Below are 20,062 nucleotides of genomic sequence, written 5' to 3' on the forward strand. Positions count from 1 at the left end.
TGAAAACACTGCTTTGAAAGTGGAGTCTTGAAAAATGAGGGGCCAAAACCCAGAGTTTTGTTGAGAAGAGAGTTATATTTTTCTTAAAACTGTAAAATTTTATGACCAGTTTTAGCCAGTAACCAAAAATTTAAGTCACTATCAGTCTTATTTCTGAAACAGGCTTTCTGAAATTTTTTGAAAGAACTCAGTAGGTATTTTCCCAGGTTTATCTTGGTCCACTTCATTTCGGCTTCCAGTGACTTCATGGTCATTTCAGGAGAGGAGTGAAGCGAGACCGAATTCATCTCTGCAGGCAGATCCACCTCAATGTTTGTGGATGCAGCAAGTGCACCGTGTGCACTGCAGAGCACAGAAGCCCCTGCGTAGGGCTTTGAGATGGCTTCTGTGGGCTGAGCAACCCACACACAAGGTGTACCCACACCTCGTGTGTGGGCATCTCCAGGTCAGCTTTCTTGGAAAACATGCTTAAATCCTGAATGCTGTGCCAGTACATCTATCTGAGAGGCTTTGGAGACAGAATGGGATCTCAGCCTAAAGACCTGGAGCACAGGTCATGACTGCTCCCACCTGGCCCACCAGATGTCTAAAGATTTTTCAACTAAACTCTTAGGTACAACTTGTACATACAGTTAACTTTTGCTTCTAGTTGTAAAAGTTGAGCTGCCAAAACAGATAGTGAGTTTCAAGAAGTTCTTGTTCATCGTTTCAATACAGAATATGCTTAGAAAAGACATGAAATTATGATCTTATAAACTTCATTCCCTCCTGAGATGGTCTAGCACTTTTTACCACTTCTTTTCTTGTTCAGTATGGAGGATGAGCCCTTTGAGACCATACAAGTCATTTCCACCTGTAATGGAGATTGACCAGCAGTAACTTTCAATGGGGACATAAAAATGAAGTGTGAATTATTAGGCAATACTCTTGTGAATAGTTGTAATTATAATAACTTTTAAAACACTACATAAAGAAAAATACACAAATATGAGAAATGTGATACATTTTATCACTGCACAAGAAACAACATGGGCAGTGAAAGCCTGCTGGTGGTACTGCCCACTGCAACGGTTGCTATTTTGAGCACCACTTACACTAAAAATAATATAAATCTTGCAAGAGAACTACTATTTTACTTGAATTCAGCCTTCACATGCAGTAGTATATAGTAAAGACTACAAATCATCATCATAGCTAAACACACTGCAAGATGACAGCTCAAATGTTCCAGATCCTTGAAATTTCTGAGGAATAGCAGTGCAATAGAGCATTACAGGAGCAACTGTCACCAATCAAAGTTCAAAAAAAAATCAAGCATATCATGGGCAACAGACAGAAATTATTAAAAAGAAATATGCCAGGAATTGTATTAATTCTTTTTTTTTTGACTACATTCTCAGTTGCAGCAACAATAGAAGTTTTGTAATATAATTCTAACCATAATTAGCACAAAATGCCTTTAAGGTATAGAACAGTTTCAAATTTTTTAAAACCTCACTGTAAGCCTTCTTCCTACCAAAGATGTGATTCAAGCTTCCTGTCCCTTATGCTGTTTCCATTTCATCTGAGCATGATGCCCACAGTTCAGGTAGTGGTACACAGCCTCTTCATTTATCGAGACATTTCAGAAGTCTTTCAGATGGATGCTGAAGAACACAAGCTAAAGCAGGTAAGGCACTGTTAAACTGATCCTTTCCTGCCATCTAGGGGACACAAACTAGTGTGCAACTGGAACGATGTCTTCACTTACATCCAGGAAAACTTTCTATATGAGATGCATATCTCTACCCAGCAAAACAAGTCAACTGAACTGAAGAGAGCACACCAAGCAAGAAACAAACCTAGGATAAAGCTGCCTCTCCCACCTGCAGGGCGGGCTCACACAGTGTGGATAGCATGCAGCTTTACTAGTGCACTATCCCCTAAGAAGCAAAACAGAACCACTCAATGTTGAAAGATCATCAAGGTAATTTTAGTAGAAGTTGAAGGTTGTTCTGCTAGCATTGGCATCGTGGCCAGGTTTGTCTCATCCCGCTCTCCTCACTGTTGCCTTCTGGGCCCTTTCACAAGGCAGACTCTACAAAAGGAAAGAGCAAACTCAGCTAAATGCTAAGTATAGTCAAATGCACACACAAAGATCCATACAAGTTTTTTTTCCCAGTCTTTTGTTTGGATTTGTTTTGTTCTTACTGTGAAAAGGAACAGTCCACTAAAACAAACACCCTTCTCTAAAACAAACAAAGCCCCACACTTCCCATGGCTGAAATGATGTGATCTTTAGGATCAAAGCTGGAGCTTCTCCGAGATGAAAGGAAGCAGGTGTCTAGCCAAGATGTTCTGTGAACTGGCTACAGCTGCACATGATGTAGGCCCCCATTCTGCCCCAGTGTACAGGCTGGAGATTAAATGAATGTGACAAGGCAACACTGCTGCAATACCTCTTCACCGCAGAGTACTCACAAACAAAAACCCCATCCAACTTCACAGAATAACTCAATTTTATTTTCATGAAAAATATTTTGAGCAGCTGTGCCCAAGTCCTCTTCACCTTACTGACTGCAGTGTGTTTAAAGAGCTGGAAAGAATCCCTGCCTTGGGGATCCTGAACCTCTTTGCCACCTAGACAAAAAGTAAAAAAACATAAACAAATAAAAAGCCATGTGCCAACCAATTTACAGCAGTACAACATAAATGTGCACAGGACACCATAATTTCTTGAACTTAAGGTGATTAACATTGCTCTTTGTGAACAGCATATTAAATACAGAATACTTTTAAAGTGCAAAACTACTGCAAGATATTTACTACATTCAAATTAGCAAACATAATGCAGTATCTGGCAATGCAAAGACACACACAATATTTATTTTAAGGCAACCCTTAAAAATATTATGATCAAATAACTTTTAATCTAATAGGCTTCGAAGTTATTAAAAATAGGCCCCCCAAAATTTCATACCAAGGCATTTTCCCCCAAAAAATAATAACAGTAAAAGAAAATCACAGCAATAGTGCTGTGAACAAACCAGTATTATCAATGGAAAACTGTTGCAGAAAATGAAGTTGTTAGGTGATAAAATCATAGCATTTGTTAGGAATACTTTATTCTGTAAAGATACTCAAAGGTCTTGAGTGCTAAGAAATTAAAAGAAAACATCCATTATTCTGATACTCTAATGTCTACAACCAGACCATTTCCTCCTAATCAAAGTTATATGTATTACCTCAGGTAAGACTGGATTTAGTAATCAAACGATAGATTTACAAATGCTTTTAGCTAGAAAGCATTAAATATAAAATCATACCTTTAAAAAAAAAAGTAACCAAAGGGCAATACAACCATCTAGTGCTCTTTAAAGTATTCAGGACTACATTCTGAATGATATAATTTCAGTTTGCAATTTAAATTTATTTTCAGGTTTATTTTTAAGTTACCAAACAAGAAACATTATTCATACTATCATTTTAGGTTTTTTTTCCTTTATAATTTGCTTCCCTTAGAGCAAAACAAATCTTATTTTCACACATTAAAACAGCTGAACATCACAGCAAGCAACTTTAATATCGGATTTTATTCTTGCCTTGCATTTATCTTTTTTCTTCATACACTACTTTTTGCTGACTTAAATTATTTTCTGAACATTTTGACTTGACACTCAATGTAGTCCTAAATGTGACTTTTCCTAAGTGGCAATAATACACAACTTCATTCAACCAATCACTGTTTCCACATGTATTCAAAGCCTTTCCAACACTGATAACAACATATTGCTGATAGTTTTAAAATTTCCTTAAGTTATATTTAAATAAAATGGAAGCAAATTGAAATTTACAAAGCTTAAAATTTTATTAAAGAAAACTCAGTGTGCTTAAATTTTCAAAACAAGATTAAACAAAAACATTTTGTCATCAAAGGCCTACAGTCAGTTTGCAAAACAGTTCAGGTAACCAAACTCCATGTGGCTTTTAGGCATGCGGAAGTGCAGAATGGTGCTTCTGGAAAACCTGCCAAGCATTTAGATAGACTGGGTACCTGACTGCTGCTGGGACTTTGCTAGGAACTGGGTGTCCACTATTAGTTTTGATTTGTTTTTTTAATCCTCATGTGGGGTTTTTGGGGGGACTGGTGGTTAGGTTTATTTGATGCTTAATGTTCTCAATTAACTCCATATCTTTAGATTATCTTTAGATTTAACTTAATTCCCTTCAAATTGAATTAACATTTACTGGGTCCACTCTTTCACCACCTGTTTTTCAAATTTCAGGTGAAGGAACCTAACTCAAACACTGTCAAAAGTTCTCTGCTTGTGCAAAAAAGACCAAAAACAAAAATGAAGGCAAAATAATTTCTCTGTAACAGCATCTGAAAACACGTATGATAGTAGATAAATAAATGTTGAGATTAGCTTCACTCTGAAGTCTACAGATACAGCACCATGGTTTTTTTTTCTTTATAGATCTGGCTTCCCTTTTGATTTTGTATTCATTTAGAAAACAGCACCCTCACTAAAAGGTGAGGAAGGAACATGTATACAGATTTTAAAATTTTAAAAGAATATAGAAAGTCTACACATAACACTGGCTGCTGTGCTCCAAATTTAATTAACCACTTATCTTTGAAAAGGTATTCAAGTTCTAAATGACTACACCAGCACTTAGTAATAATATTTTTATGCACTGTACATATATGTACCTTCAAGTAGAAGAATATAAGAGTGTCCTAGAACTACATACCAGAGAAACTGAGACTGAAAGAGATTTCTTTTAAGGCAGAAGTTCCATTGTACGTCAGATTGAAAGCCACCACCATATTAACTATAACTAGTTCATTAAGCACTTAAAAGTTTGCATTCATAACTATTAATTCTTGTGCTGACTAGAACTCTACTAATATTCTGGGAAGTCCAGCTGGAGATATGGTTATCCTTTGAAGTTAAAGCTATGGCAGAGTAAAGTTAACCTAAACACTACTTTCAATTATTAAATAAAATGTGCTCATTTATGTTAGTAAGTTATACAACTATTTAGAAAGAGGAAATATGAAATACTGACAATGACAAAAGAGATTTTAAAAAGCTGTCACTGAAAATGTTAGAATTCACATTCAGAGGAATTTCAATGCTTAAAAACAGATTCACATACGTTCATCCAGTTGAAGATTAGTGTATTAAAAAAAGTTAAGAAAATACTTTTGTGTTTCAGTTCAACTGCGCTTGATTCAAGCACAGCTTAGAGGTTGGCTGATATAAATTAAACATTGGTCACTGCCTTAGCAGCCAGAAGTACAGAAAAATGTACATGTTCACAGGATAAATAGAAGTCTCTTCTTTCTTTTGGAGGAATACCAAAAAAAAAAAAAAGGCAAAAAAAGCAAAAAAGCTATCTCACTCCAATACGGGAAGTCATCCACTCCAAGCCTTGACATAATCTGAAAGATAAGAGATGTTATACTTGGTACAAGTTCTATTCCAGCATCTTGAAGGTATTTTCTACTTGTTTTTATGTGTAAAAACAGCTACTTAAAATAAATTAAATCAACTGGAAATGGGACTGAAAGCTGAAGAGAGGAAACAGTGTTTCAAACTAAGTCTACTTAGGCTTTAGCCACATGAAAATGGTCAAGCATTCTGTATTATTGAAGCTTGGCAGTACTTCAAATTTTTTCTCATTGTGAACCTAAAAGACACTATCCTTGAATGCTTATTTGAAAGTACATGAAAAGAAAAAAGATTTTCTTGCTCTACAGAAAGCTAGACCTTTACATACTAATATTACAATATCAAGGGCAGGTTATCCAAACTGAATTGTTTCATGAAAAGACAGTATATCAAAATTACATTGCAAAATTAAAAGTGTGTTTATATTGAATACTAAGACTGCATGGAATCTAATCTGCTTCCTAACTCAATCTGCATCTCTATTTAAAAGTCTTCCATTTTAGAAGATAGACTTTCCTTTGATTTTCTAGGGATCAAGTTACTTAATTTACACCCCTTTGAGCTTTACCTTTGTCGAGTAAATCAGTGTTTAGCTATCCAAGAATGTTAGCTTCACTCACATCAGGCTGATTCCCCCAGATTCTTGTCAGATCTCCCCAAGGAAGACTCAGCTCAGCTATCTAACTCTGGGAATGTTTTTTCTAAGTTCATCTCACTAACTGTCATAGTTCAAAGTATTCTCGATATTCATCACTTTTTGTTTTACAATACAAAAGAAGCAGCCTAGGACAGCCACTGTTTCTAAACTAAACCTCATATTTATTAATTATTATTTTCCTTCAAATGTCAACTTGGTTGAACATCTTAGTGAGTCCATAAACAGTGTACTCAAAAGTGACTTTAGCAAAACTGGTAGAAGGAAAGTAGAGTTAACTCTTAGAACAAAATAATACAACCACCCCATTAAAAAAAACCCACTTCGTCCTCACTAACACATTCCACCCTAGGGAAGTTAATGCCACCATTCACTCTACAAGACATCTCCATGACATTAGACAATACTTCATGCTAGAAAGTGAGGTAGATGCTCTCCCTTCCTAAATACCCAGCTGGATTCACTACTCTTGACGTCACAAGACCAAGGTATGGTAAAGGTTGTACAACACAGCTAAAAAAACCCCTAAATATCACACATTGCAAGACTGCTTTAAAAACCAAGATGAAAAATCAGTATACTTCACACCATACAAGCAAGACATTATCCAACTTGTTAGAAGGTATCCAAATTTTTTTTTTTTTATATTTACAGACTAAGGATCTAAGGCTAGCCCAGCATTCAATTTTAGTAATTGTTAGCATAAGCTATGCAAATTACAAAATTAGCTACATTAGCCAGATATAAACAAAGTTTAATATTGGTAAAAAATTTGTTTTATGACAGATCTATGTAACTTTTCATCAAAAACTATGTTTCAAGGCTAATCAAAAAACCCCAAAACACCTCAACCTCCCAGCTTAGAAGCTTTCTGTAGTTTAGTATATAAAGGAAGAGAACAGTAGCTTATTTCTTCAAATTCAGAAAGACACACAAGAGTAAGAGTGTAGCACAGAGAGTGTAGATAGCTATGTCAACAACTACATACATAGGTGCAGGGGTGGTGTTTGGTTTTTGGTTTGGGCTTTTTAACAACAAAAGGAAGACATTCATATGAATTTGGAGTTTGAGCTATGAAAAAACCCACAACGTTTAATTATGAAAAATTCAAAATGTCCCTCTGACAGCAAAGTTCAGAAAATATGAACTTTCAGAAAATCCACTTTGGTGCCATCAGGCTTCTAAACAGTATTCTCATTTACCAGGAATTGCCATAGTAAGCAGCAAGCACTTACCCCTCTCCTGTCAAAGCACAGCAGGACTGAATGTGCCACGGGTGATCCTTTATGGAGCTGAGGGTGAGGTACGCCGATATCTCAGCAGCTGTCATGCAGCCTTTCATGTCCTGCTTGTTTGCAAAGATGAGAACCGCAGCCTTCCGTAAATCCTGGAATGATTCAGAGTACTCAGACAGTTATTACACAGAGCTAAAAGGCTATTGTGCTAACTTCATTTGTTAAAAGAACTGTATCCAAGCTAATCTACAATTACACTGGAGCATGGAGTTTTAACTGTCTTGCTACACTCAATATTTGTTACAGTAAGACTGAAAAACGAATTTATTCTGAAGTGCTCACCATCACAGAGAATCAAATTGTTTGGTGCTGACCACATGTTCATACCAAACAAATGAAAATCTTGTCAAAATACATTTTATAATGCTCCAAACCACTCAGCCAGTGTAATTATTTCTGGTTAAACACTGCAAGTCCTACAATAAATATTATTCAAAAAGAAAAGCCTGCTAGATATCAATCCCTTGAAATTCCTTCCACTTCATTAAAGAAGTTCTGCTTTGATTAAAGCAGTAATAATTTAAGAAAGCTTTCTGAATTCCTAAAAGTTAAACCATAGTGTTCCAAAAAGAGTTTTAATAATGCTGCATCAGCTTTAATAACTAATTAAAATTGTTTTGTTTCAGCATGGAATTTAGCATTCAAAACAGACAAGAACTAAGAATGTATGGCTTTAAAAGAGCAGAAGAGTAAACAAATCTAATACTCAGGAAGCTGACAGTTGCAACTAAAAGTGTTCAATACACTTGAATGTATGTTAAATTTTGAGAGTATTTTTCCACCAAGAGAAAAAAACCTGAAAACAACAAAGCTTTATGATCTACAGCTGAAAATTCAACCCTACAAGTAGCCCAGTCTAGGCCTATCAACTGATTTCAAGAGATGGTAGATCACAATTTCTTAAGAGTTTGAAATTTGAAACCAAAAAACTACATGGGAAAACTTCAGCACAGATGTAATTTTTCCACCTTTTTTGGTAGTAGAATTTAGTCCTTACTATTAGACCCAAACTCCAATTAATAGTAAACTGCAAAGCAAAAACTCATTTCCATGAAACACAAGTCTCTCAGAGAAATTAACAGGGTTACTTGCACTGTACTAAATCATTTCTTTCAAAATTGAAGAATATTTAGATTTAAAACAACCTCAATTCAGCTTCAGAGTGATCACAAAAGGTTGTAACATATTTTACCTAAGCAAACGTACAAGTTAATTTAGGACGTTTGAATGAGCTGACTTAATGCTGAACAGTCCCCAGGACAACATATTATAAAAATACAAACAAATAATTCTGAAAGAGAATGAACTGAAATTAATTTTCCCATAGTATGATATATACTCCTTAATTTTAAGGAACAGGATTAGAACAAAAAAAAAAAAAGTAGGCAATTCCATTTCTCTAAAATAAAAATGAAAAAAAATAATGTTTCTTGAAATTTTAGCCATTTAACTGAACTAGTCAGTAGTAAAGGACAACAATACCCAGTTACATTAATAAGAAGCATAACATATTTTACAAGTTCAACATTTGCAAAGTAAAGACTGATTTGATTACAATCAAGCAGGTCCTATTAGAAGGATGCTTCAAAATAATTTTTCTCCTTATTTATACTTACATGGTTTTAAAATGTGATCAACATAGATGCACACTTACTCTCAATTTTTTTTTTTTTATGGCATTATTTTGGTCAACATAGGAAACATGAATTGTTATTTAACTGTTCTCAACAAAACTATTATCCCAACTCCCCACCATACCTCATGAGCCAGCATTCTATAAAGTTCTTCTTTTGTAATAGAAAGTCGCTCTCTATCAATGCTGTCAACAACCAGAATGATGAACTAGGGAAAAACACCAATAGCATAATATGTAAATACAAACTACAAATTACAGAAAGCACAATTTCAAGAGACCACAACCACTAGTTTTCCTACAGAAGAGACAGACTCTTTCAGAGGACACTAGAAAAGAGAAAGTGACGAAAGAGAGAAAAGAGAGTAGCAAAAAAAGAGAATTAGAAATCACTGCTATAGTTCTCCAACATATTCTCCAAATCACTTTGCCTTATAAAATTAAAGGGATTCATTAGCCACTGAAAATGACCACAAAGTATGAAAACCTGAGTCAATTTAATGCTGCTGTGACTTTGAGATGCCTAGCAGATGAGGTGGAACAGTAATAGAATTATTCATATGAGGGAGGCGAGGATTAGCATAATAAAAAGATCTCTTATCTTCCTCAACTGTTTCCAGCAGACAAAGCATCTAAGTAAAGGGAAAGTTCTTCTTTCCAAGTACTACAAGGCACTGGATTTCAAACACTTGTTAGACAGAATAGGAAGAACATCCCAAAAGCCTCAGAAAAATAATATATGCATCTCTCCAAATTCCCAAATCAAATATACTCAAAGGATAAATGTCAAGAACTTATTGCTCTATACCAGATAATGCTGGTAGAAATTTCTTTATCTTCATGTGTTTCTTAGATGCAGCTGCACTTTTCCAAATGAAATAAAAAATTACTCAAAAATACTAGAGATGAAGGTTGAGATGTCATTATCAGGCTTACAGTAGATCTAGGACGGATCACTGATCTCACCTCTCTTCAAGAGCATAGAAAAACATATAGAAAAAGGAAGAGATAAAAAGTCTAATTTTACAAGAGGATAGAATACTTATATAATGAGTAATATCTACAAGAGGTCTCTGCTTTTAGTAGAAATGGTAAGAAATGAAGTCTAGAATATTTTACATCAGTGTAGATGTCTCAAGAAGAGCCCTCAGTGATTACATGTGCCTTTTTGTATTGATAACCTCTTGGCCTAAAAAAGACTGTCATAAAAAACAAACCCCACAAGTCAACTGTTGCAGAATTCTTCTCCAACCATTCCAGCAACAGCAGCTCTGCCAGTACCTCAAGAGTAGTGCACAGCAAGGCTTTCCTTCCTCCTCTGGATAAAAGCTATGAGCTGATGAGCTGTTTAAATACTGCTGCCTAGGCTTAGAGAAACTTTCATTCCTTTATTCCTTATTCCTTCATTCCTCATTTCCTCCTAATTATCATTATTTCAAAACCATTTCAGACTGGATGTACAGAAGTCCAGTTGACCACTGCAAATCATCACAAAATTTGCAAGTTACATTTCAAAATTTTCTTTTTAATCTACTTTAAAAAAATAAGCAAAAAATCTGATCTAAAATGCATTTCAATATCATTTGATTGTCTAGGAAAAATCCAACTTCACAGTTTACAGCATAGATCAAACAACACTACAGTAAAGTATACAGAAAAAATACTTCAAATATTACCAGAAAAACGGCTGCATACCAGAGATACCTCACACTTTTTGATTTTATTCTCCCTCATTAGAATGTAAAAACAATACAGTCAATCTGCAACAATTCTACAATCTCTACAGAAGTCTACAAATATTCCTAATAAATAAATATAATTTCAAACAAACTTATTATATTTGCAGATTTCAAAGTATCTTCTCATACCTCTGTGTTTGAATAATAGGTATTCCACGATGACCGTAATGATTCTTGTCCTCCAATATCCCACATCAAGAAATGAGTGTTTTTCACCACTATTTCTTCTACATTGCTTCCTATGGTTGGAGAAGTATGAACCACTTCATTCATTAAGCTAAAGGAAACAATATCACACCATAAAGACCAATCAGCAAAATCCACAAGGCTTGTTAGAGTTTAGTTATCACAATTTTTTTGTAGAGAAGTAATATGTGTAACTGATAAAAAATATTAAAAAATCAGGCATATTTGAAAAAAGCTATACATTTAAACTTTAGAAAGCAGTGATGGTAGTCATGCTTAAAGAAATCAGCACGGATAAAGAAGCACATAAAAGGTATAACAAATGGTTAAGTGTAATAGGAGACTGTCTTTCTAAAGGGCATTAACAGACACTTACAATGCAATTGTTTTAAAGTAGGAGCTGCCAATCTAAAGATGCCAAATACAAAACCACTAAACTGTGCAAAATATAAATCGGAATATAATTTTATCAAAGCACTCTACTTAGTAACTAGATATTAAATCTCAAAGGACTGTTTGGTTACATAGCTGAAAATTTCTCAGTTCCACGTTTAAGGCTTGTTCAAAATGCTCACAAATAGAAAGTCTTTTTGGAAAGCATACTATGCTGCTTTGATATCCAAATATAAGGATATTAATTTATCCATACTCTCCTACTTTTCCACAATTACAATAGTAATTATGGTTCTGACAACACTCTTGAATTTATTATGGATATTCTTGTAATGCTGCCAAGATTTGGGTGCAATGATGCTATTGAAAATGAGTAACCTAAGACCTGGGAAAGCTGAAATATTTTTAGGAATTCTCTATCACAAATTTTAGACACTGACATTGAAAAACATTTGGAAACATTTTTGGATTTTTGCAGAGTGGCTTTATTAATTTAAAAATTGTGTTATTTTCTGCAGCTACTGGAAAAACGATTATTTCTATGCATACAAATTCAGACAGGCTTTCATGGGAAAAAAAATTTGCAGTTCACTTTGGGCTTGGATGTACAAATTTGTTGTTCAACTTATAGTTCAGTTTTAAAGCACAGCAGTTCCTCCACTTATCCTTTAAACATTTACTCTGTTTAGAACAACTCATACCATTAATGTGCAAAGTGTGATCTGGGACCCCAGAGATCACACCAGGTTACAAAGCTGAATTTTCAAAGATTCAACAGTGACAAGTAAAAAAATGCAAACAGAAAAACAATTGCTTCATATACTTACAACTGGTAAAGAATAGTAGTCTTTCCAGCATTATCAAGTCCCACTATGATTACTTTATGCTCTGCATATTAAAAAAAAAAAAAAAAAAAAAAAAGAAGACGACAAAAATAAATTAGTGGAAACAGCAATAATTATAATTCTGGTTAATCACCCCCCACTCTCCCTTACTGAAGAAAGCAACTGCTTGTTTCTTTTATATCAATACTTTACATAGATTAGTGGTGACTTCAGGACAGAAAAAAAGTCAAACAAAGCCTAATCTTCTCTTGAGACGCAAGTCTCAGGAAAAGTCAGCACTGCAAATCTAACAAAGGTATGGTTACTAATGATTACTTAATCTACAGCATCTAGTTTTAGAAAGAAAAGTACAATGAAAAAATACAATCCATAGCAGTGTATCATGCTAAGAACACCAACAATATCCAAAGACTGCAAAAGATATTACCCTAACATTCAAGGATCAATAATAACCATTTATTAAGGTACCACCATTATTCAAAGAGTAAAATATAAGAGGAAATTGTATTTTGAATAGGCCACAGATTCTAATTTTGCAACTTTTGAACTGAAAAGTCACAGAATGATAGAATGGTCAAGGCTGGAAGACACTTCTGGAGGTCATCTGGTCGAACCTCTTTGCTGAACCAGGCCCATGGAGCCAGTGGCCTAGGACCATGTCCAGATGGGTTTTTAATATATCCAAGATGGAAACTCCACAGCCTCCCTGGACAGCCGGATTATTGCTCAGTCAGTCTCACAATGAAAGTGTTTCCTGATGTTTAGAGGGAACTTCGGCGTTTCAGTTTGTGCTCAGTCCTGTGACTGGGCCCTAAGACAAGTCTGGCTCTCCCACTTTGCACCTCTTTTTCTCATATGCAAGATGCTCCAGTCCCTCATCACCCTTGCAGCCCATACTGGACTCTCCCCAGTATGTCCATGACTCTCTTGTACTGAGGAGCCCAGAACTGGACATGGTACTCCAGGTGAGGTCGCATCAGTGCTGAGCAGAAAGGAAAGATCATGCGTCCCAACCTGCTCTAAAGTGCAACATACAAAATAGTGATCTCGCAATTGCTGCAATACTGTTTGTTTCCAGGCACAGGGGAAACAAAACAGAAATCAACCAAACAAACAAAATCAGTAAGAAAGTCCTCCAGAATTTATAAGTTTCTCTGTAAATAATCCCTCTTAGAATTTCAAATCCAGTATCACAGCCACTTAGAATGGTGGTTCTTTTGCTACATGTGTGAAGCTACAGCATACTGATCCAATTACTGACAAAAATAAGCAAACCACTTGAGAGTGAAAAATTTGCAAATGGATACAAAAAAACCCTGTGAACAAGCTCACTTTTAAAGAGATAATATTTACAATTCTAGGGCACTTATTTCAAAGCAAAACATGATTCACGGCTTAAAGATTTCCTACAAAATACCACACTTGATCTACAGGATCAAAAAAGTTACTAGATCAGAAGATCTATTTTAAGTATCAAATTGATGTTTTTCCCCCAAAAGTAGGTGGCTTAAGGAAAAATCAAAGCATTTTGGTTAAAAATCTATTTATACAAGGTAACCTAGGTCTTTTTATACTGAATATTACTGTGATAAAATATTTTCTTGTTCAGAACTTTTGTAAGTTTTGCTGTGCAATAGGATCATAACAGATGGCAAAAAGTATTTCCCTGTGCCAGTTCCCCTACTACTGCATCCTGTAAACACATGCTAAGAAAAGAACATTTCCTGACTGTAAAGGCAGGAGTACATTTAGCTCCACTAACAGCAGCATCGGTAATTAATAACCTTTCCCAATACATAAATAGTATGAAATGCTCTCTACTTTCAAGGCTAATAAATCATGCCTAGTAGCTTGACTGTCCACCTCATCTTCAAATATAGTTAAATTTAAAGAGCTTTCAAAGGTCCAGACACAGAAATACCCTCCCATTTTTTCCAAACCAAACATGTTGTCAATTATTGCCAGGAAGATTATTCTACTTTTGCAGCATTCTGTCTAAGTTATTTTCAAGGAAAAAAAAAATTCCAGTCAGGTATTCCACTGCTGTCTCATCTTCTTATCAGAACACATCATCTTAGGCATGAATGACTGGAGTGTTGGATGATACAACACCACACTAAGTAATGAAGAAAAAAACTCCATTGAGATGGCTGCTTTTGAAAGCCACTGAAGTGTGAATGGGCCAACACTAACTGGGAAAAAAAGGGACAGCTTATCTGTGTTACTTCATAGTCAGATGGTGTTTCATACAGTGATTGAATAAGCACAAACAATAAACAGTCACACAAGTGTTAATTAATAGTGATCTTGGCATGAAAAGAGTAAGATGAAATCATGGGTATTTCATACAAGTAGCAGATTCCAGAACTATAGTAATGGAAACTCTTCACTTACAAACATATTCAAAAATTGAATTGCTGTCTAGCTTGATGAAAACAAAAAATTCACACATAGATGTGTATTAGAGGAAAAACATGTGAGCTTAAAAACTACCAAACTAAGACAGAACAGAATTTTAGCACGACAGCTACTTGTTTACAAGAGTAACTAGAAGATAGATGCCACATTTAGGGGGAAGGACAGTTACTGGGTAAATCATAGGCAGTGATTTATTTGTGTTCTGTACTTACAGACTAACCCAAGTTTCTCCCTTTCACTGGCTGGTATTCAAACTCAGTTTAGGTTGTATTCATGAATTTCTTCCCAGTCCACCATGTTCTTGGCAAAAGAAGAAGAAAATCCATAACAAAGTTGAGAGAGTAGAAGGGTCTTTATTAATCACGAAGGAAGAGGGAGGGAAGATGGGGGAAGTAGAAGAAGTAGGCATACGCAGGGGAAAAAAAGAAAAGACAGTATTAGACTACTCCTTAAAAGAATCCAAGGACTTCTTGGTTTCATCAACCATTTCTAGCATACTGTTTAAAAAAATTGGTATGTAATACAGGCAAAAAAATCTGTGGCAGTTTAGTATTACAAAAACACAGGACAGTGAAGATTATCTTCTGGCAGATGTTAGAAGAAAGACATAATAGGCTCTTTTCTTCCTTACTCATCTATATGATAAAAGCGTCCAAATCTGAAGATTCAATTCTCCCAACATGCCTTTTTCTCTACTTTGCAAAAGATAAAAATGAAAATGAAAAAATTCTAAATACTTAAATGATGAGACTTCTAACATACTTGGAAGAAATGACTACTGAGTAAGTATCGATAACTTTCAAGCTGTGAAACAAAATGCTTATCTGGTTCCAAAGAGCAACAACCTTGGAGGCCTCAGAGCTGAAGACAGAATGCAGATAGAAGTTTGCTAGAAAGAAAGCAGGAGGAATAGCATAATTCTGGAGGTCAAAGAGGTTTCAGTACAAAGATTCATTCTGCACACTAACAGCTAATTTAGAGTCTTCTCTTAAGCACAAAAGAACTGCTAAAATACATTTTGTATCCCCAGATTTGATTACAAGGAGGTAGAGAAGCTGTCAATAACTTTTAGTAGTCAGAGGAACCAAAAACCAATTGCTTTTTCAGATAATGGTCTCTCCTAACCTGACCTGGAACTGCCAGTAAGGCTAAGTGAAATAAACTGTGGAGTTACAGAAGTTCAATCATCTTGAATTAGAGCTTACCATTACTTTTCTTAAAGCAACTTTTTAATAAACTGTAGCAATTATTCAGAGCAACCTGTAAGATGCTGAATAATTACCGTTCCAAAACTAAGTAAACCTCAGATCTGTGAGCTTCTCAAAGAACTCTATATTCCACATAAAAAAAAAAAAAAGGTATTGATAACAGTCATTTATCTTTATCAGGGTTGCTGACATTCCCTTCTATTTTTAACCCACAGTTTAATTAAGAGTTATCTTGGTAATATTGATGAAATGGTAAGTCAAGCAAGTTTTACTCAGACATGCATTAACACAGGCACTAACTTAATGGCTCCACCATCTATCCACACTACTACATGTTGCTTAGAAGAATGTGCCACTTGACTACTGAATCATAGCTTCAGCATTTTTGGAGCTTCAGCAGGTCATTTCTGGAGTCTGATTTTTTTTAAGCTTCTGAAAGTAAGTTACCAAAAGTAAATTCAACTGAACTTATGTAATTTAGCAACTAGACTTTAAATGGCTGCAGAGAATGAGATTTTAAATAAAACAATACTTGAAAAAAAGGGGAAAATTATCATGAAGCCATTAGAAGGTCACCTAGAAAAATGACAAAAGTCTATTTTAAAGCCAACTGTTTACTTTATGAGTATCTCCAGTTCACATCATTCAATTACTACTTGATTATGAAACAATATATATTGAGAGCTGAAAGACTTAGACACACCTCATCCTTCTCCTCTACTTGACAGAACACAGATGGAACTTTTAAATCTTTGCTTAGTTTCACCCCTCCTTGTGCTGCAGGTTATCACACAACTCGCACCAGCCATGAGAACTGATACCATGATCCTCACACAGCAGACCCTGTTTGCATCTTTGGAATATTCCCTCTGTACAGCCAAAATCAGTCTGAAAGTTACTATGCTAGTCTGCTCAACAAAGCAATTTCACAGCACAGCCTGTGAATTCTCCAAGGAACTACCAAGATTTGATGTAACTAGAAGAGCAACCAAAATCAACTCAGAAATTACTATGCTTTATTATTAGTAATGATATTATTTAGAGAGCACAGTTGTATTGTTGGAGAATAATTTCCCATTAGATCAAAAACTTATGTTTGAAGCAAATTTTCTAGAATGAATTTTCAGCTTTGGCCATGAAAAGAAATTCACTTTCTTTTCTGTGGTTACACAAGAAGAGAAGTTAAAAAACAAAAAAAAAAAAAAAAAAACAAAAAAAAAAACACCAAACAAAAAACCAAAAACAAAAACCCAAAAAAACCCAACCCAAAACAAAGCAAAAATGAAACAAAAGACAAATCCAGCACTAAACCAGGATCAGGACACACCCTAAAGTCTCTTATTGGGATAAATGCCAAAGAGTAAATATTTCATTATATTATCTCATCTATTTAACTGTAAGACTAATATTTCATTAACCATTTAAATACATGAATGTATTAGGTTTGCAACGTGAGATTTTGACAATGGAGAGGACTACACAGTGTTTTCTGAGAAACTCCTAGAAACTTCTCCAATGTGTATTCAGCCAATGCCAGATAAGGCCACCAGCAACAGGTGCAATGCCTCTGGGATAACATACTGAAGATGAGAAAAAGTTATTGTACAGGAGAAATTAAGGACAGAGTAGTGAGACTATGTAAGAGAAACTCTGCTGACTCCAAGGTTGGTGCAGAAGGAGGGGGAGGAGGTGCTGCAGGTGCCAGGGATCCACCCACAGCCCATGGTGAGACAGCTGTGCCCCTGCAGCCAGAGGTCGATGGGGGAGCAGAGATCCACCTGCAGCCCAGAGAGAACCCCACGCTAGAGCAGGTAGATCCAAAGGCAGCTGTGACCCCACTGGACACTCCTGTTGGAGCAGGCTCCTGGCAACAACCTGTGGAGCTGTGGAGACAAGGCCACGCTGGAACAGGTTTGCTGGCAGGTTTGTGACCTTGTGGGGGATCCACGCTGGAATGAGCCATCCCTGAAGGACTGCACCTCACAAAATGGACTCATGTTGGAACAGTTAGTTAAGAATTGAAGGAAGAACTCCTTGGGAAGAACACACATTGGAGAAGCCCATGGAGGACTGTCTTCCATGGGAGAGATCCCACAATGGAACAGGGGATGCAGTCCCCTCCATAAGGAACAGAGTGGCAGAGACAATACACGATGAATGGACCACAGGCCCCACTACCTGTTCCCTCCTGCAGGGAGGTGGTAGAGAACCAAAAATAAAGCTAATCTTGGGAAAAAAAAGAGGGAGGAGCAGGTGTTCAGAAGATCTGGTTTTATTTCTCATTAACCTGTTCTGGTTTGATCAGTAATGAGTCCTATTGATTTCACAAATTGAGTCTGTTTTGCCCATGATGGGAACTGGTGAGTGATCTCTCCCTTTCCTTATCTCAATCCAGAAGCCTTTTGCTGTATTTTCTCTCCCCCTGTCCAGCTGAGGAGGGGAGTCATAGATCTGCTTTGGTGGGCATCTGGCATCCAGCCAGAGTCACTCACAATGAAGAAAAACTTTTCTTCCAGGAAATAATATACAATAACCAAGACAATGTTTTCCTGAAGATAAATACTGACATCATAACCTACTATAGAGGCAAATACTAAATGCCACCAGCTATCTGCTGATCACTTCCCTGCTTACAGATCTCTTTGGAGTCTTTGGAATACTTCATGGGAGAAAACGAGTTGCAGATTGCACTACTTGATGAAAACAAAAAAAAGGTACTTAATATTTTTCTGGAGGATAGGGGAAACATTGGATCTTGCCAAATAGGCTTGACAGTTTGGGAAAACAAGATATTAGCAATAAATTCAGAAGACTGTTAGAAGACTTCAGGAATGATGTGGATAGGATGGTATATGCATGAGAAAAAGAAATTATCTGGGATGATCCCAAGTGATCATTTATTAATCAAATGATCCCAATCCCATTCCATGAAGTCAGTTTGACACATAGATGTTAATGTACACACACACTGAGGCTTTGGTATGTACAGAATTAGATTGGGTTATGTGCAATCACACTCAGAAAACTATTAAACTACACCAGGTGTATCTGCCTCCAAAAACTTACAACAGAGCATTGCACAAAAAAGGCTTATCTGCATTTTCAATAACTTTAAAGTGGAAATGAGGTACACATTTGGAAACCCGATGAGAACAATTAATGAATTTAATGTTCATATTGTTTTTCCTTGAGGCCCTGAGCTTGGAGCAGGCAAAATGACGTTACTGTTAACTATTTAATTTTCTAATCAAAGCTGGCTAGGTAAACCAAAATCATTAAAACAAGTAAATTAACAGATAAACCATAATTTTCTACTTTTATGATAACCATCTGAGGTGAAGGTGGTGGCCGACCCAAATTCTGAGCTCTGGATTAGAACACGAGCTATGATTGCAGGGCTGGATGAACTGGGCAAGCAATGGAAAGCGATACTTATCCCCTTATGACCTTTTTATTTTTGGCTGGAGAACTGATTTTCTTGGGTCACTAAGAGTATTTAACTAACATCTTTGCCAGAACACAAACAGATCTTTACCTCGAAGGCCCCTACATGTTTGGCGTCCTTCTTTCCCTTTTAATTAAAGACTAAATCAACACGATTTTAATAACAGACCCCGACTTAAAAAGGAGGATCGGCGAAACCAAGAGGGACCGCCATCGTCCAGCACAGCCCCAGCAGCCCCGGCCGCCGTGGATGCCGGGGGCGCACCGCCCGAAGGGCTCCTGGGGCAGACGCCGCGTTTAACGCGGCCAGGGAGGAGGGGACAGGAGGGACCACCTCGAGAACTCAAACAAAGCGACCCGGAGCATGAGGCGCCGCGGGACCAGCGCTCAGGGCGCTGCACAAAGCAAAGCCCAACTTTTGGCCGGGCGGGCCTTCAGGGGAAGCCCGGCGAGCGGAGCCGGCCCCGAGTCCCCACGGCTGCCCACGGCCCCCGCAGCCCCGCGGGCTCCACTCGCCGCCCGCCCCGCCGCCGGCCCGGGCCCGCGCGCCCACCTTGGCTACCGAAGAGGCTCCAAAGCTTGGCGAAGATTAGGCCCATGCCTGGCCTCGGCTTTCCGCCGAGCGCCCGGGGAACCCCGAGCTCCCCCAGGCAGCAGCAGCAGCGACTCCCCCGGCTCCCTCGCGGAGGCTCCGCAGCGGCCCCGGCAGCGCCGAGCGAGCGGGCGGGCGGGCACGCGGCGCGGCCCCGCCCCGCCAACGGCCGCACGGCCCCGCCCCCGCCGGCGCGGCCCGCGCGCGTCACTGCGG

General features: G+C 37.2%; 1 protein-coding gene across 2 annotated transcripts; it reads right to left on the reverse strand.

Moving 5' to 3' along the window:
* Nucleotides 1-1,399: 1,399 nt before the first annotated feature.
* On the reverse strand, nucleotides 1,400-19,993 carry ARL5B (ADP ribosylation factor like GTPase 5B). 2 transcript variants are annotated; one of them, XM_059842036.1, is made up of 8 exons: nucleotides 14,815-14,904; nucleotides 12,167-12,227; nucleotides 10,890-11,037; nucleotides 9,147-9,230; nucleotides 7,329-7,480; nucleotides 5,389-5,428; nucleotides 2,549-2,619; nucleotides 1,400-2,077 (listed from the first exon to the last, which is right to left on the reverse strand). In XM_059842036.1, exons 3-8 carry the CDS (start codon nucleotides 11,031-11,033, stop codon nucleotides 2,041-2,043), a joined length of 528 nt encoding a protein of 175 aa, XP_059698019.1. In that variant the 5' UTR covers nucleotides 11,034-11,037; nucleotides 12,167-12,227; nucleotides 14,815-14,904; the 3' UTR covers nucleotides 1,400-2,040. The 2 variants fall into 2 exon arrangements, with proteins under 2 accessions (XP_059698019.1, XP_059698008.1); XM_059842025.1 differs by lacking the exon at nucleotides 14,815-14,904 and adding an exon at nucleotides 19,808-19,993 and having other exon boundaries at nucleotides 1,410-2,077.
* Between the last annotated feature and the right edge of the window lie 69 nt (nucleotides 19,994-20,062).

The sequence above is a fragment of the Haemorhous mexicanus genome, chromosome 1, assembly GCF_027477595.1.
Source record: "Haemorhous mexicanus isolate bHaeMex1 chromosome 1, bHaeMex1.pri, whole genome shotgun sequence".
In the NCBI taxonomy this organism is placed as follows: Eukaryota; Metazoa; Chordata; class Aves; order Passeriformes; family Fringillidae; genus Haemorhous; species Haemorhous mexicanus.

What these genes read in the sequence shown, in the direction of transcription:
- ARL5B (XM_059842025.1), bottom strand. Translation starts at nt 19,853, where the DNA reads ATGGGCCTAATCTTCGCCAAGCTTTGGAGCCTCTTCGGTAGCCAAG. An exon ending in ATAGAATGCTGGCTCATGAG is followed by an intron (nt 7,481 to 9,146) that starts GTATGGTGGGGA and finishes GAATCATTCCAG; the next exon opens with GATTTACGGAAGGCTGCGGT. An exon ending in TGTGCTTTGACAGGAGAGGG is followed by an intron (nt 5,429 to 7,328) that starts GTAAGTGCTTGC and finishes CTTATCTTTCAG; the next exon opens with ATTATGTCAAGGCTTGGAGT.